We start from the raw sequence: 19,431 nt of genomic DNA, 5'->3' as shown, positions 1-19,431 counted from the left end.
ATACACACACACACACACACACATATACATATATATATATATATATATATATAGTACGTTCTACTCAATCTTCTCATCAAGAAAGCTAGAAACAGCTCCTGTCGAGAAGGGCATCATCTAAGGAGCGCACACGACCCAGTTTTAGAAGGGTGCCTCAATAACATTAGCAAAAGCAATTAACCTTTAGCCGGCAGCTCCTTAAAGCGAACTCAGTGCAAACACGTTCTTTTATTGGCACTGATTATGTACTATAATAGACAAGCATATAAAATATTGACCTAGAATGGATAGAACACCCCATGAATACACGCTTTGTGACAACTTGGCCTTTCTACGTTTGGGTTTTGGAGAGAAAAACACTTGTAAATGTGTGAGGTACAGTAGGGATGCAACATGGCACATTCAAATCTAATGTTTGTTTAACATCCTGTCTACTAAGATGTCTTAGTCGGGTCCGTTTTTAAAGGCAGATATTAATAACGCTGACAAAAGAAGTTAAATTATTTACACATTTTTATCATATGACTATTTGTACTGAGAATGAAGCATTTTAAGTATTAAATATTTGCTGGGTTATCTCTAAACGGTCCGCATTTCACGCGGCAGACGCGTTTAAGCCCATAATGTTAAAGTGTTCACCCGTTTCATTCTCCCTCTCTCTCCTCAACAGTTCCCTGTAACTTTTAACTGTCTTGTCTAATGATAAAATGGCAAATATCAATAAAACTAATAGCATATACTGTCTGCCAAAATGCGCATATCTCATTTAAACAGATGTAATAAACCAACCTCACAAAAATTCAGCAGCTCCAGCATCCTGTTGAATACTCATAAATCTTCCTCTGAAGCACATATTCCATCAGCCAGAATCAAAACATCAGGATCAGGATCAGAAGATCCTCTGATTCACGAATCATGACAATCAGTCCGTGTCAATCCAAGCAGGCGATCCAGACCGTTTAAACTGTCATGGGATTGTTGCTCGCGCTGGATCCGCACAAGCACGCGAGTGCAACTTCAAATCTGCGTACGAAAGTCTGTATACGGAGGTACGATGAAAATCAGGTGCTTTTCAAACTGTTCGGAGACCAGTTTCCTTACGAGTTCCACTTATTCAAAACAGCTGTCAAGCTAGATAGGTACATTTCCTGAAGAAAATGTGAGTGGTGCTTGCCGTGGCAAAACTCGTCAAATAGCATTTTCTAACTTGTTGATAAGCACTAAAATAATGGTCATAGAATGTTGCTAGCATGTTTTTTTCATGATGATAGCATGTAGGTTTTATATTTGTGTTAACATGATGCTAGCATGTTTTTAGCATGTTTAGCACTTCGCTAGGCGATGCTAGCATGTGTTATCATGATGCTAGGACGTTTTTAGCATGTTTTAGCACTTCGCTAGTCAATTCTAGCGTTTGTTAACATGATGGTAACACGTTTTAAGCATGTTTTAGCACTTTGCTAGGCGATGCTAGCATGTGTTAGCATGATGCTAGGATGTTTTTAGCATGTTTTACCACTTTGCTAGACGATGCTAACATTTGTTAGTATGATGCTAGGACGTTTTTAACATGTTTTAGCACTTCGCTAGTCGATGCTAGCATTTGTTAGCATGATGGTAACACGTTTTTAGCATGTTTTAGCACTTCGCTAGGCGATGCTAACATGTGTTAGCATGATGCTAATATGTTTTTAACATGTTTTAGCACTTTGCTAGGCGATGCTAGCATGTGTTGGCATGATGCTAGGACATTTTTAGCATGTTTTAGCACTTCGCTAGGTGATGCTAGCATGTGTTATCATGATGCTAGCATGTTTTAGCATGTTTTAGGGTGTGGCTATGAAGATTTTAGGTTATTACTTATTGGCTGCTTGATAATATAAATCCTCTGAGGGAGAGAGAGAGAGGAGAGATGCAGGGCTGACCTTTTTGTCTGTGTGTGTGAAAAGGTCAGTTTGGATTTAAATTTCTGAACATTCCGCAATGTTAAGTCAATGGGACTTTTTTGGCTGCTTTTTCGTCTGCTGTGCGAACATCGTACCACCCACCCCTTAGAAAACAAACTGCCTACATTTTCGGATGCATCCGAAGGTAAAAGCGCTTCACGCGTGCTACAAGAAAATGTCTTATTCACTAAACACGGTGTGAACAATTGGTTAGATTCTATATTTTTTAGCAATTTTATGTTTGTTCTTTTCGGTGTTAAATTGTGTGATATATCGGCACTGTATCGGCCTGTCAGCCACCCTGATGTCGACATCGGCAATTAAAAAAAATCAGTCCACCACTAGTCTGAAAAGCCCATTATCCAGCTGCCTCCACATGTTTACAAGAAAGACAAATAAAAAACAGTGCAGATGGACGTAATCACGTTTTCAGAGTGAACGGCCCCTAAGAATACAGTAGACAGCAAGGCAGCTCACTATGTTTGTGAACAGATATAACAGCCCAGCATAGTTAAGCTTTGACTTCCTGAAACACACCTGAACCAGATAATCAAGGTCTGCAGTTTCGTATGATAATTACAGGCACGTGTTTTGGAGCATCACTGAAACTAAACTGCAGGAAAGATCTCCAGGAACTGTATTAAACAACTCCAATCTGAAGGAAAAGGGCCACAGAATATTAATACATCAGTCTGATCAAAACCCGTTTTTTAGCAGGGGGTAAGATGTGGGTAAAAACGTCTGACAGGCAATTTAAAGCAATTTCACTTTAATCTAGAACAAATAGCTACACATTAGCATTAATTGTAAATGTCAACATTAATTACTATTACCTTAAATACCTAATTAATTCACTCTAGTAGCATGATTAGCATGTTAATGGGGGCTTATTAACATAGCGATTATAATCTTGGCCTTGTAACATTCTGGGTTAGTCGTTTATGGTTGCCGAGCAACTTGCCATATTTGGCTAATAAAACGTAATGATAGAAACTGTTGGTCACATGTGCGTATATCCACTATTATATATATATACACATATACACATACTACATACAGTTGATGTCAGATGTTTACACACACTTAGGATGATGTCATTACAACTTAAGCGCTAACCAACGATTTAATATTAGCAAACTATAGTCGTTTAGGACATCTACTTTGTACACGATACGAGTAATTTATCCAACAATTGTTTACAGACCAATTGTTTCACTTTTAATTGACTATATCGTAATTCTAGTGGGTCAGAATTTACATTCACTAAGTTAACTGTGCCTTTAAGCAGCTGGAAAAGCCTTTAGACAATTAGACAATTAGCTTCTGATAGGAGGTGTACTGAATTAGAGGTGTACATGTGGATGTATTTTAAGAACTCAGTGCCTCTTTGCTTGACATCATGGGAAAATCCAAAGAATTCAGCCAAGACCTCAGATAAAAAATGTGGACATCCACAAGTCCGGATCATCCTTGGGAGCAATTTTGAAACGCCTGAAGGTGCCACGTTCATCTGTACAAACAATAGTACACAAGTATTAAAACAATGGGATAATGCAGCCATCACACCGCTCAGGAAGGGGACTCATTCTGTCTCCTAGAGATGAATGTAGTTTGGTGCAAAAAGTGCAAATCAATCCCAGAACAACCGCAATGGACCTTGTGAAGATGCTGGAGGAAACAGGTTGACGAGTATCTAGATCCACAGCAAAACCAGTCCTACATTGACATAACAAAACCGCCATAAAAAAGCCAGACTACAGTTTGCAAGTGCACATGGGGACAAAGAACTTTTTGGAGAAGTGTCCTCTGGTCTCATGAAACAAAAAGTGACCATAATGACCTTAAGATAAAGTAGTGATCCTAACTGACCTAAAACAGGAATGTTTTCTACAATTACATGTCAGGAATTGTGTAATTTCTAAAAAATTAAAATTACAAAAAATACGTCGACGCAAAATATGCGCGTCGATTCATCAGACCCAAAACAAAGATGGCGGCGCCGGCGCGTAGTAGCAACACGAGTGGCTCCTCAGACTATCAGAAGTGCAAGGCGGCACGCACTCGTTCCTCTAAAGTATGGGAATTCTTTAATTTAAAAGGAAACAATTCCGTGATATGTCGTCTTTGCAAAATGGAGATGGCCATCCATTCTAGCACCACGGCAATGCACCAGCATCTGAAGAGGCGCCACCCGGGAGCAGCTGCAGATGACAGAGCACCGTAAGTTTTTATTCAACTCCCCACTTTGCACTCGATGTTGGAGTAGGCTATAATATGTTGTCGACACCTAAAGTTTTCGCTTATAGCTATTAATAATGCACTTATAGCTATGAATGTCGTGAAAAATACATAGAGGACACTGACAGACAGGACCAAGCAGGTAACATTTAATAAAGTTTGGTCAAAGAAAATTAAACCATAAATAGGCCTACTATTTTGTGGCTCTTTAATGTGTCGTGACAGATTGCCTCAGTTAAAGCTGCTCGTGAACCGATCATCTTTTCCTTGGTTAATTTATAGCATCAAATAGGCTAAACATGAATGTAGCCTACATCAGAAGGACTGTTGTTTTAATATCGGAAAGACGTCAGTACGGTAGCCTACAATCCATTATTCAAATTCAAATCCACCGACGTTAATCTTCTCTCTCCTGACTACTTTGTCAGACAAAAATGGCGTATTATGATTGATTGATCAGATCGCCAGTCAATCAAACTCCCGGCAAATGTTTTTTTTTTTTTACATTTTATACACCCCCACCCCCGATGAAACCGGTATTACCGGTGTTGTCACAAGTCGATTAATCGAAATCGTTAGATTAATCGTTTAAAAAATAATTGTTTATCCCAGCCCTAATACATATACAAATGTTATAGGATTTATTTACACGCCATTTAATATACAGCTATGTGGTCCATCCTATCTGAATTTAGCATCAAAATAATTAGTCTTTTGTTTTTAACACAACAATGTTATGATGTTTTTGCATGTGTTTATGAATAAATGCATCTCTTGGTTTGCATCCACCCAATTGCTAAAAGTTAGTTTTAATAATTTAGACATTTAATACACTGAATTATCCCACAATTAGCATTAACAATATTTAAAATATAACCATTTTAAATTTCCAGCAAAATAATAGATATTCTGCGACCATTATGTAAAATTACTCTTACATTGATATAAGATTTTATCCATACCATACTGAAACTTTCAACCCCTAATTGAGAGTAAAACAGTGTAACATCAATTGTCAATACGGCACTAGATTTCCTAATTTTCCAGATTCCATTCACGGCTGTCAGTGTTGATCACGGTCTTTCCCGGGACACAGACATCTGCTCCCATGACTTAATTTTTTTCCTGCAATCTCTGTCTATATATTCTGACATGTGCCAATTAAGTTGTCTGGATCTAAGAGGCGAAGGCCCCCCGAGAGCGCCGCACAGCAGGGGCCCCAGCATGATATCTCAGCCTCAACACCTCTAAAAAAACTGTCTTCAAAGAATCCAGCTATCAGCTTTAAAAAAGGTTTTAAAGAGCATCAAATGACCCATGACTCAATGATACATCACTTATAATGGCGCGGTCAAATTAGCATTTGCACGGTGAGATTCAGCGGACAAAAGCGGCATGACCGAAAGTTTTGAAAGATTTGACAAGCTGCCTCTTTTTAATGCTGAACTTAATACTCTGTGAGAGTACACTCTATGCTAATATCATATCCTTATCCACTGTAGCGGTGTACGAAATATGCGCCCACACAGAGGTCACTGCCAAACCAAAAAACTTTCCATTACTAATCCCCCTGTCAAAGTTCGCCAAACTTGAACTTGGGAATTTCTTTACCACCTGAAGTGCATCGCACGAACTTCAAGATCACGTGGATTCCCATTGAGATTTGGCTGTATTTCGCCCACAGAATTTCACAGTGCACAGGTAAATAGCCTTAAAGGGACAGTTCACCCAAAAAATGTAATTCTCTCATTATTTACTCACCCTCACGCAATCCCAGATGTGTATGACTTTCTTTCTTCTGCAGAACACAAATGGAGATTTTTTTGTAGAATATTTCAGCTCTGTAGGTCCATACAATACAAGTGAATGGTGACCGGAGCTTTGATGCTCCAAAAGCACATAAAGGTGGCATTAAAGTAATCCATAAGACTCCAGTGGTTCATTCCATGTCTTCAGAAGCGATATGATAGGTGTGGTTGATATTGAAGTCATTTTTTACTATAAATCTCCACTTTCACTTTCACATTCTTCTTCTTGCGTTTTTGGTGATGCGCATTATTCGTGCTTATCGCCACCTACTGTGCAGGGAGGAGAGTTTATAGCTTAAAAATGTACTTAAATATTTATTTGTTTCTCACCCACACCCATCATAGCACTTCTAGAGACATTGATTTAAACACAGGCATCGTTTGGATTACCTTTATGTTGCCTTTATGTGCTTTTTGGAGCTTCAAAATGTTGGCACCCATTCACTTGCATTGTATGGACCTACAGAGCTGAGATACTCTTCTAAAACTCTTCATTTGTGTTCGGGCCGAAGAAAGTCAGTCACACACATTTGGGATGGCGTGAGGGTGATTAAATGATGAAAGAGAATTTTCATTTTTGGGTGAACTGTCCCTTTAAGAAAACAAGAACCATTTTAAATCTATTTAAAAGAACGTTCCAGGGTTCAAATTTAACAACATATGTGGTAGAGATGCACCGATCGACCGGCCAGGGACCGGAATTAGCCGATTTTCCGCATGCTCGGCCCGGATCGGTGACCGGCCGGTCTGCCTCACATCTGTCCGATTCCAAGCCGGTCCGTTTTGTTGCCAGCGGCGCAGGCATTAACGTCACAGCCGCATGTAAACATGCCACTGGCGTGGAAGATCTTCACTGTGAGTGAAGAACACATAAAGTTTGAAATGTGTAATAATTTTAAGGCCAAAGTAAACCGCGGGGGAACCACCACAATAACTTTCGGATCAACAAACCTAATTAGACAGCTGAAAATGCCCATTTTAAAAAAGAAGCTAATAGTGAAAGCGGCTAAAGCTAGCCAGAGCTCAGAGACAGCCACAAAAAGACCAATGCAATTATGAGGAAATTGATGGAATTCATGGCCCTGGATGACCAGCAGTTCTCCATAGTTGAGGACAGAGGGTTCAGTAGGAGGTACTTTCCGACGTCGCGTTGCCCGAGTTGTTTAATCTTGTGTCATGTCACACACGCAGCCTGTTATCGGTCAACATTTGTGTACACAAATTCGGGAGAGGGCAAGTGGGGTGCTAGATGGCAGAGGCAGGCTAAATACATACAAATTGTGCCGTTGTGATTTAATGTAATTTTTCCCACGTGTCCAATATTAAAATCAGTGCGACACACACTGCAAAAGGCGTGGGCATTGTCGATTTGGCTTCGGGATATGAAATTCAATTCTTCCATCCAGCTGTTGTTAAATGTACATGTATATTTTGTTTTTTTCACCGGAGCACCAGCTGAGTCTTCTCCTCCCCTCTACCAGTGATGCTTGATTTAACATCCTGCGTCTACTGCCTGCACGGATATCAACAGCGCAATTGGGTTGTAGGTTGCCAGATTGAGGTCATAAATGATTTGTAATGTGTATGATGTGGATTGTGTGAGTAGGATGGGTTTCATTCAAGATCTGGAAACTGGACCACCTTGGAATAATATATTGATGTGATTATTCATATAACGTGGTTTGGGCCATGCAAATTACGGGAGTTTTTTGGGAGAAATAACAAAACGGGAGACTCCCGGGAAAAACGGGAGAAGCCGTTCCCGAAGCAGTGCTCAGTTTTACAACTGATATTTGGACATCTAACGTAAGTTGAGCGTATTGGACACTTCAGTTTTTCAGATCTTTGGAATTGTTTTGTTAGACGAGTAATAAAGAGAAAAAGGTCCATTTATAAAAATAGTGGAAAGTAACATCTGTTATATAAAGCAACTCATCTGCAGTTCATTGTTATTTCAACCTCTTTCCAGTCACAGAGCACTTTATTTTGAGAGGTGTTTAAGTGAGAGGAGATCCTGTAACTTAGTGCAGTTTGGGGGAAATTGTAATGTTTAATCATTTATTTTACTATGAAAATAAAATTTAGCATTGAAGAAAGGTAGATTTTGTTTGTGGTCAATAATAGTTCTTAGAAAGAAAATCGGAATCGGTAAAATTGGTATCGGCAGGTCACACTTGCAAAAAAATCAGAAATTGAAATCGGCCAAGAAAATTGCAATCGGTGCATCTCTAATATGTGGCCACACAAACTGACACATTCCACAGTGTGTAAAAACAAATAAAACAACATGCTTTTTTTATGTTACATGCTTATAATGGAAGACCACGAGGCAGCAATAGAGCGTTTCAGCCATCTTGGTTCCGGAAGTATTTTTCCCACTTATTTCCTCAATAGGGATTTCAGAAAATCCTTCATGAAACGTTTATAAGCCAAGAACCAAACCAACCAGCTCTGACGTGAACCACAACAGTACAAACTTCGATATGAAGCAAAAAATAATTGAAAATCAGACAAAAAGACAAAGATACAAAACTCATCTGTAATGAAATAATGAACTTTAAAGTATTTATTAACACACACACGGATGGATTCACATCACTTAGTACAGGTGTGCTTTTTTATTCCTCTCTAAATCACAAAATTCCTGATTAAAAGTTTCATCTCAAAATTCCCCACAGATCATTTATTACACCATGTTGAAAACGGCAATTTTTGGGTGGGAATAAAATAAGATTTTTTGTGTGTGTGTGTGTGTGTGTGTGTCTTTAAATGCAAATGAGCTGGTGCATATCTAGAATAGGGCGGAGTTTTGACATCTCCGCTTCGGATAACTAGACATCATAAGGAAGTTTCTGAATGGTTATTTCATCAATTTATTTATTAGTTGTAGAGCAATTTATATCTCAAAACATAAACACGTTTAGGTAGATTGGAGGGCGCATTTCCTTCAAAAACAAAACTAAACCGCTGCGTCTTCAGCGGCTCAGATGTCGGGAATACATGAAGACTGCAATGTTCATTCTTACATCCAACAACAAAACACCTCAATCCCTACGGAGACATTCTTGTCTACAGCTGCTCCGGCATCGAAAACAATGGCGGACTGTAGTACAACTCGCTCAGGGCGGGTCTATGCCAAAACGGCAGTGTCCGTCAACAGTTGTGGGCGGGACCTGTACAATGTGATGTCACATTGTACAGAATCTGAGAACGGCTTGTTCTGAGACGGTGCTTGTGATTAATGGGGGATTAAAAATAAAGGATTGGGTGGATTTTTATCAATGTAGGGTGGTTGTGTACACACACTGCCAACACACATTTATGTTCAAACACCTTGTACAAGTGACTTGGGTATAATAGGTGCCCTTTAAGATTTCGCCGTGAGAGTGTGTTGAAACAGAAGAATAACAGTTTATAGTAATACAAGAATTCATGCTTCTTCCTGAAAGAAACCATGAGACCAAATCTCCAGAATCTCTTCATTTTCTTCTGATTTCGGGATGAAAAATGACCCGGACCGGTACTTGACAGGTTTTGTGAGATTCACTCGACCATATCTGAACTCGGTACACAGACAGACGGCTGTTGGCACCAGTCGAAACTCACTCATGTGCTGAATCTCTCCAGAAGAGAACTGTACAGTGTTCAGTGTGAAATCCATCAAACTGCTCTGATCTGGAGATCTCCAACACTTACTGAAGCATAAAGACTTAAAGACCAGCGTCAACATGAGGACAAAACTCAATTAAGGGCTTTTCCAAGACAGATCTCCGTTTAAGTCTTTCATTTCTGCTCTGTGCAGTCGCCGACTCACCGTGCAGTTGAAAGAGCTGGCAGCAATTTTATCCATCTGTGAGAATTTACAATAGTCTAAAAATGTAAGTTATCTAATATATCTAATCATATAATCTTAAATGCACATATAAGCTGAAGTTTTATCATAAAGACTCTCAATTTAACACTGAAAACTTTATTACAGGCTTTTATGGGAATGTCCATTTATAAGGTTGCTTTAATTGCAACATATAAAAATGTGCTAAAATGTTGAATATTCAATATGGCAGTGAAGTGAGACTTTTACTAGTGATTCATGTTGAAGACACCATAAATAACATCCTTAACCTTAATTATACAAATCTTGGGGACTATTGTGTGACTTTTGCATGCTATGAAATTAAATATGCATTTTTTTTCCCAACTAGAAAATGTAATTTAACCCAACATAAAACTACAATGAACTTGAAAGTTTAATTGCAACGCATGCAACTAATTAATTAACAGCTACTACTAACACCCATGTGAAATTAAATGCTTAATTTTGACTTGTGCAAAACCTGATGACCGTTTCGTCATTTAAGCCAGCAGTAAAAAACTATCCATGTATCTATATCAAAAATCAGCATCAAATAACGAGTGCAAATATTTTTAAACCAGTTTCAATGGATGCACACCTGTGACTGTTTGACTTCTGTTTGGAAAAGTGAAATCTGGGTTTCCCAATTCAGGTGGGCAGAACCATGCCGTGTGCCAGGACTAATGCCAACACTAATGCCCTTCCAAAAGATCCAGGTATCAGCTATAGATCAGCACATCAGTAGTATAGTATCTATAGTGCTGTCCATATAGGTAAATAAAACAGCCTTTGGTGATGTTATACAGGTCTGTCTCCATGCAAAAGGCATTCAGAGAATCACACATGCATTGCAGTAATTTTCCAGCAGCATTAGTTGTAATGAGCCAGTATGATGTAGAAAGTCCAGCAGTCTTACCTTCAGTCCGCCGGTGTGCTTGTTTAAATGGAGCTGTCCATTGGACACACTGAGCTCTTGTGTTTCATTCTCTGAGAAATCCTCGTGCTGCTGCTGTGAGCGTGAAAGGCGTTCATGCACACCGGTGATGGTGATGATGCTGCTGCTGCTGCTCGGACCTTCAGTGTGTTATACGTATGTACAGACGACCTGCTCACACACTGACCGGTGCTCTGTGTGTGCGTGTGTGTGTGCGCGCGCTTCAGCAACACTCTCTCTGCTCCGCCCCTTTAACGCTCTATTATTAATGGACTCCCAGCGCCCTCTATCGACACTCTGTGGAAGTGCAGGAACTTTCAATAGAAAAGAGGTGTGAATAATAGAAGTTTTAAATAGCATTTTAAGTGCTGTTTGAATTGCTGCATGGCACAGTGGGAAGTGAACCATATTTAAAACGTATTAAAGTTATTTATGAAATAGCAAAATTAGGAAACGTAACAGTAAAAGCATTGTATTGGCTGACAGAAGTGATTGCAATGAAAAATGAACAGTGCAAAATTACATAAACGTGACAACATGCCCCTGATAGTACCTGAATTGAATTTAGTGTCTAAGCTGTTGGACTTTTAAATAAATAAAATAATAAATAAAAACAAATAAAAATAAATACATTTCACAAAAAAAAAGCTCATCCTGGGTGAACCCTACATGTTTATGAGTCAGTTCAGGTTCATTCTTGAAGTTCTGTATATACTGTATAATGAATCTCACATTCACATCATATGCATGATTGACATCTTCTGGTGAGGTTATGTCAGTGCAGGAGCTTCAACAAATCCATGTAAAACAGGGTGTTAAAACGGGGATTGCATAGGGGAATTGCTTGTGATGGAGATGTTGCTTAGAACCAATAATTTGGAACAATTAAGTTTTTTTTTTCTGCTTCTGTTTCTATAGAAAATAATGGTGCATGCACTTACAACAAGTGACATTTCAAGAGACATCATTCAGGAAATCTACCCTGCAAGCCGAATTCTCAAAGGGCACAAAAAATAATTAGACAAGAATGAAACAAGAAAACAACAACATATTTAATTGCAATTCTTGATTTATTTTTTAAAATATGCTTTATGTACTTTTACTACTACTTTGTGCCAGGCCTAGATGTAAGGTGGGCCATAGGCAGGGCTGGACTGGTAATCTGACATTCCGGGCATTTTCCCGGTGGGTCGACGCACTTTGGGGCCGATCAGGGGTGGACTGGCAATCGGGAGAACCGAGCGGGCCGGTGGGTCGGCCGCTATACGCGGTCGGTGGCCATTGTCCTCTTCGGCTCCTCGTCCCCCGGCAGACGGCCGTGGCTGCTCCGTTGGGGTGGATGGTAGTGGCGAGAAATCTACTACGGCGTATCCCTCCTGCTTCCCGGGTTTCGGCACCAGTGTAAAGGGATCAATGGAAAGGAGGAGGCGAGAACCGGCTTTTCAACATAAATAATGGTTTAATAATAAACTACAACAGAAGACACAAACACACACATGACGGACATCCTCTGCAGTCGCCCTTTATCCCTCTCGAAGGCTTGATTAGCCTAATACGGGACCAGGTGTGTAGGATCACGCCCCGCCCTCCGCCCTGTTGACAGTGTTAGTTTTTTATTTTTATAATACTGACCCCTGATGTAGAGATAAATTACCAGGAAAGTAGAGATGATATAACAATTTATAATTATACTTAGCCGTTATAAAGATCAACATTTGTGCAGCATTCAGGCAGAATATTCCACCTGCCACAAACTTCAGGAAATTATCCATCATGCATGAGAATGAGAACACAACTATTGAATACTGTATCTCAAAAGGAGGACAATGTGGCCCCCATGTGCACAAATATTTATATTCTCTCATTATTTACTCTCATCTGTCTATGACTTTCTTTCTGCAGAACACAAATTAAGATTTTAGAAGAATATTTCATCTCTGTAGGTCCATACAATGCAAGTGAATGGATGGCAACATTTTGACGCTCCAAAAGGCACATAAAGGCAGCATAAAAGTAGCCTAATCCACGTTACTCCAGTGGTTAAATCCATGACCTCTGAAGTGATATGATAGGTGTGGGTGAGAAACAGATCAATCAACAAGTACATTTTTGCTGGAAATGTCTCTGCCTGCCAAGTAGATGGCGATATGCATGAAGAATGTTATTCACCAAAAACAAAAGAAGAAGAAAGTAAAAGTTAAAGTAGAGATTGACTGGCCAGGGAGGAGAATTTCTAGAAAAAAATGACATAAATATTGATCTGTTTCTCACCTATCATATCACTTCTGAAGTCATGGATTAAACCACTGGAGTAACATGGATTAGGCTACTTTTATGCTGATTTATGTGATTTGTTTTGGACAATTTTGGTCTTCAGATGTACGCTGATGTCACAGCCGTCTATGTATCTGGTGAAACCTGTGATGCTGTTGCATAAAAGCTGACTAAACATGTAGAAAAAGTGTCAGCTTGTCTTGATGCTAAACACTAAGGGAACAAAGTCTATCTGCTTTTCTATTAAAACGCTATCTGCAACAGAATCCTTGATTGTTAAAATTAAAGGTGAGCTCATTGAACGAGTAATAGAGGAGATACTGCACTCAGGCTTACTTTTAGACTCCCAGTTAAATTTGAAAAGCCATGTTAATATGTGGATACAATGACACCCGGTACGGAGAGGTTTGGCGACCTTGGTGTGCGCACATTAACTTTGTTTACCAAAAAAAAAAAAAAGACTATATCAGCAGTTGTGAGTGGGGTGGCCAATGGAGTGGCCAGGCTTCGGTCCATGGTGGCCACGGCCACCCCCGGCCACTGCCTAGCTCCGCCACTGTATGTAATCAGTTTATTTATTTTTATTTTACTGTTTTAACTTTGTAGTCTCATAAAAGTGGTGTGGAGTGGTGGTGGTGACAATGGCAGGCTAGCACCTTGCACGGCAGCTCTGCCGTCATTGGTGAATCAGAAGGTTGCTGGTTCAATCCCCACAGCCATCACCATTGTGTCCTTGAGTAAGGCACTTAACTCCAGGTTGCTCCGGGGGGATTGTCCCTGTAATAAGTGCACTGTAAGTCGCTTTGGATAAAAGCATCTGCCAAATGCATAAATGTAAATGTAAATAGGGATGGGTGTTACAAATTAGCATTAGCTATAAACACTTGCATATACAGTATATACTTGCATTGGAGAGCTGATTTCAGTTTTATCTATGTATATTGTATCTGTCCCTATCAAATAAACCATAAATTATTAATTAAAACGCATAATAATTGTCATTTTAAACACATAAATATTTCCCTGCTTTGCCTTTTGAATTTCTTTTGTATATATATATATATATATTTATTTATTTATTTTTTTTATTTGTTATTATTTTATTGGCCTTTTTTAATTAAATGAAAGATACTGTTATGATAAAATGTATTTGATGATGTAGATGCAACAGGAACCAAACCTTGTTTAAGTTAAAATAACACCCTATAAGAATGTTATAATCATAAGAAATCCAAGACACCAGCTGGTCATAGAATCTAAGCGCTATGACTGTGATGTCACAATGAGATTCTAGAACTCTACTGCGCAGTGGGTCTCCTCAAAGGCTTCACTAAAAGTGAGATTACTTTGATCAGAGTTTCATTTGAGCAATTTGGATCAGTTTACAGACAGACAGCTGAGAACATGGAGCGTAAGATAAGTGCCACGGCCTTTATCACGTTTGATGAAGCGCGTTTACAGGGCGAGCACACTGACCTGATCATCAGTGTTAATGGAACAGAGTTTAAAGTGCACAAGATCATCCTGTGCGGCTGCAGCCCTTATTTTAGGTGAGGATGAACACTTAAATTACAACTGCATACATGAATCAGGGCATGTAGGACACTTTGTGTGTAGTGGATTATTATAATTACGACTAAGACTTGCTATCTGGGAAATCTTGTCTTCCTATTTAACTTAAAAAAATATTTCTTGATTGTCGTTTGCACTATATTAGAAGATTGATGTCATAAAATAAAGGCAAATCAACTAAAAACCGCAACACACGTACACACACACACATACATATATATATATATTACAAGCATTTTCCCCTTTATTATTTTTGGTACAGTATTCATAGTAGAGGATCAGACTTCAAATACTACCTAGTAATATTTCTCGAGCATCTATATGCATTAAAGGAACATTAAATGAAATGTGTTTGTTTCATCACCAGAAATATCTGTATTTAATCTTCCAATTGGTTCCACAGGATGCTTTTCTCCAGCCAGTGGGCCAACACGGCACAGCATTCCTGTGATATTCCAGGAATATCTCCAGACACCATGTCTCTAATTATTCAATACGCATACACGAGATCTGTCCACATTACTGAAGAGAATGTGACCGAGCTCTTGATGGCGGCTGATCAGTTTTTAATATCGAGTCTAGTAGATGCCTGCTGTAAGTTCCTGGAGGAAAAGTTATGCCCTGAAAACTGCATCGGCATCCGCATGTTTACGGAGCATTTCCGCTCCTGCTCAAAGCTCCAGGGTAAAGCAAAGCTCTACATCCTGCTGCACTTTGAGGACGTCGTGCGAGTATCGAAGGAGTTCCTTGAACTCTCAATGGATCATCTTGAGCAGCTGATTGGTCAAGATGAGCTGAATGTTAAACGGGAGGACATGGTTTTTGAAGCCATCCTCCGCTGGATCGATCACTCACCTGAAGAGAGGAAAAAACACATTGCCGTGCTTCTGCCAAAGGTAAGACAAAAAGTTAAAGTTACGAAAATTGTTATTGCTCATACTCCGGGTTTGGATTTGAACAAACTCACCCTCAGTATTAGACTTCGGATCAATGGTGCCTGAAATGGGGTGGTTTGTTGAGGAGAGTTGTGCTATTGCAAGCTGACTGGACCATACAACGGACTAAAAAATACGCAACAGCCACCCTGGCATCATGCCAGCGAGTTTTGCAAAAGCATCACTCCTATACTTTGGCCTTAAGAAAGTTTCAAGAATCATTTCTATTTTTTATGACAGTGGTGACTGATGTCAATTTTTCAGTGTAGAAAACTACCTTGAAAATCTTTTGTGGGGGAAGAAATGTCTATAAATGTATGCTTTTGTCAACTCTTTCGTCACTGCGCTTCAGGTTCGATTGGGGTTGATGACACCAGAGTACTTCATGAACAATGTTAAGAGCAATCCATTGGTGATGGAGAATGTGGCGTGCACATCTGTTATCGTCGATGCAATGAAGGCCATGTTTGAACTCAACATGGAGGAAACCTCCGACTCAGGCCTCAGAAATCAACTGACACGCCCACGTCTGCCCTCTACGATTCTATTGGCCATTGGAGGGTGGAGCGGAGGCAGTCCCACCAATTGTATTGAGGCCTATGATGTGAGGGCAGACCGTTGGGTCAATGTGACTCGAGAGGATGAGAGCGCCAGAGCCTATCACGGTGCAGCATTCCTGGATGGCTTTGTCTACTGTGTTGGCGGCTTTGACAGCGTGAATTATTTCAACAGCATGAGGAAATTCAACCCCATTACTCGAACGTGGCTTGAGGTGCGTACCGTTGATCTTACAAATATTAGGCCTACGGTGGCACTTTTTCTAGGGCGTTGGAGAAAGAAATAGAGAAATGGTCTGTTGATATGTGTTTTACTCAATAAAATAATGCCAGATGATGTGTTCTAGGTGGCTCCGATGTACGAACGACGATGTTATGTTAGTGTTGTGGTTCTGGATGGGTACATTTATGCCATCGGTGGTTTTGATGGATACACACGTCTAAAAACAGCAGAACGCTACGATCCAAGCGCTAACCAGTGGACACTGATAGCATCAATGAATGAAGAGAGGAGCGACGCTAGCGCCGCCACACTGCAGGGCAAGGTGAGAACACCCACCAATTACTGACGAATACATGTGATTTTAAATGACGTTTGTTCAACGTATTAGCAAACATCACAAATTATTTTCTGCTAGTGTTGTGATGTTTAAATCACCCAAAAGCTGAACGTAAACAAGACAAATTAAATACTAAAGATAAAACAAATCTCTCTATTTTTGAGTGATTTTATGGGGTTAATTGCATTGCAAGTGTCAAGTATATTGTGTTTGTAAATTGCATTTGTGTGTGTTTGGCAGGTGTACATCTGTGGTGGTTTTAATGGGTTACAGTGTCTCTCCTCAGCTGAGAGCTTTAACCCTGAAACAAACCAGTGGACTCACATCGCGCCCATGAGCAGCCGGCGCAGCGGTGTTGGTGTCATTGCTTATGGAAATCTAGTTTATGCTGTGAGTATTATATGCACGCTAGTGTCAGGGAAGCTACTTTGACATTGTAACTTCCCAAGCTACAAGCTACTCCTAACTCATGGGGCGGCTGTGGCTCAGTTGGTAGAGCGGGTCGGCCACTAATCGCAGCTTTGGCGGTTTGATTCCTGGCCCACATGACTCCACATGACAGTGTCCTTGGGTAAGACACTGAACCCCAAGTTGGTCCCAATGGCAGGCTAGCACCTTGCATGGCAGCTCTACTGTCATTGGTGTATGTGTGTTTGGGTGACAGTGTAAAGTGCTTTGGTAACCTCTAAGGTTAATTAAGGCACTATATAAGTGCAGACCATTTACCATAACTTACAGTAGTTACACTGCATTTCTGAATGCATATTAATAAATTAAATAATACAATCTGAAAGCAATGCATTTTGCATTGGTAATATTACACTGGACGTATGAATTAAGACTATATATAACCTTAAATATAAATATTAAGTTAGTAGCGTCACTTCTTTTAGTTAGCAACTTCCCAACACTGAATACAGAAATGGGACGGCATATTGATGGCACCAATAACGGCAGAGCTGCCATGCAAGGGGCTAGCCTGCCATTGGGACCAACTTGGGGTTCAGTGTCTTACCCATGGTCCTGGAGGAACGTTGTCTCGTTTCGCTGTGTACTGTACTAACTGTATATAGTTGAAACGACAATAAAAACCACTTGACTTGACTATGAAAGAAAATGTCAAGGTTTGTCAGTGAAACATACTACATATTGTGCATGAAGATAAAAGCATGCACAAAAATCTATATTTTTGTTAAGGTTGGTGGTTTTGATGGTACCAATCGTTTGCGGAGTGCCGAGGCCTACAACCCTCTGATGGACAGCTGGCATGATGTAGAGTCTATGAATAACCCACGGAGCAACTATGGCATTGAGGTGAGACATGGACATGTATCGAGCAATCTGCTGTAATTACAAAATAACTAGAATGATTTAAACTAATCCACATGGTCACATATTGACAGACTCTGTAATCTGTAACGATGTGTCCTTGGATTATTCCCTAAAACCTTTTATAAAACAATACACATAAAGTGAGAAGATGGTAGGGCTACACTGCAAAGAATGAACATTGTCCACTGTCCAAGTCTAGATTAAATGAGTGGTGGTCGTGTAGTGGTCTAAGCACATAACTGGTAATCAGAAGGTTGCTGGTTCGAACCCCACAGCCACCACCATTGTGTCTTTGAGTAAGGCACTTAACTCCAGGTTGCTCCGGGGGGATTGTCCCTGTAATAAGTGCACTGTAAGTCGCTTTGGATAAAAGCATCTGCCAAATGCATAAATGTAAATGTTTCTATCGTGGAGAACATTGGAACATTTGCAGCCATCATCTGCTGAAATTGGTCCAATTGTGCAGAGATGTATTTATGTAAAGACAAAGACTCCAGCTGTTATTTGATTCTGTGTATTGTAGGTGGTGGATGATCTGATGTTTGTTATTGGTGGGTTTAATGGATTCTGCACCAGCTCTAATGTGGAGTGTTACGACGAGAAGACGGATGAATGGTAACATACACAAACACTTTTATCTCACAGATCAGTTGACGCTGTATGTAATAATGTCTCCAAATTAGACGTAACTGGGCATAAACGTAAATGAACACTTCATCTTGTTTTAACAATAAATAAACATACATATTACTGTTGCCATTGATTGTTTTACAAAAGCACTACAGTCTCTTGTACAGTCATTAAACTAAACCGTACTTTCTCAAACATCAAACATCTCTCTTTTTTGTCTCCTTTTCCCACACAGGTATGAAGTCAGTGACATGGCGATTTTCCGCAGTGCTCTGAGCTGCTGTTTACTGTCAGGGTTGCCTGATGCCACGCAGTATACTGCCAATCGAGACTCAGAAGAAGACGAGTCCGATAATGATAGATCTACTTCCAGCAGAAGTCTGATTGTCTCACTACTGAATGCACCCTGAAGCATCCTCAAGAAACATCAAAACACCATGTGACGTGAAACATGAATAAATGCACTTAAAAAAGAGTGTTGTATCCCAAACTTTCAATTTCCATTTAGGGGTGCTGTGGTGTACATGTTAAAAATCAGCATTGATCATCAAAAGGTTGTAGGATCAAACCCAAGAGGTGACCCATGCACTATCACCATCAGGGGAGGACTGGGAAGAGAAATCGGCCCGGGATTTTACATAGAAACTGACCCAAAAGTGTGTGTGTGCTGTCCTTTCTGCATATTGTTGCCCCTTTCTGCATATCGAGGCGCCGTTTTGTGGCCCGTTCTGCATAACGCGGCGGCACATTTCAGCTTAGTCCCGGTTCTCCCGATGGCCAGTCCACCCCTGA

At 40.0% G+C, this 19,431-nt stretch overlaps 1 protein-coding gene and 1 pseudogene across 1 annotated transcript; one reads left to right on the top strand and one right to left on the bottom strand.

Annotated features, from left to right (window-relative positions):
• LOC127662438 (kelch-like protein 29) overlaps positions 1-10,938 on the bottom strand; it is a 145,137-nt pseudogene extending 134,199 nt beyond the window's left edge.
• A 3,519-nt stretch (positions 10,939-14,457) lies between these two features.
• Positions 14,458-19,049, top strand: LOC127662286 (kelch-like protein 10). Its single transcript, XM_052153414.1, has 8 exons — positions 14,458-14,603; positions 15,029-15,521; positions 15,913-16,332; positions 16,465-16,662; positions 16,918-17,067; positions 17,875-17,991; positions 18,533-18,624; positions 18,875-19,049. Exons 1-8 carry the CDS (start codon positions 14,458-14,460, stop codon positions 19,047-19,049), a joined length of 1,791 nt encoding a protein of 596 aa, XP_052009374.1.
• Positions 19,050-19,431: the final 382 nt, after the last annotated feature.

The sequence above is a fragment of the Xyrauchen texanus genome, chromosome 22 (assembly GCF_025860055.1).
Source record: "Xyrauchen texanus isolate HMW12.3.18 chromosome 22, RBS_HiC_50CHRs, whole genome shotgun sequence".
NCBI lineage: Eukaryota > Metazoa > Chordata > Actinopteri > Cypriniformes > Catostomidae > Xyrauchen > Xyrauchen texanus.
Note: the sequence above shows the minus strand (reverse complement) of the source record. Positions and strands in the feature narration are given on the sequence as shown.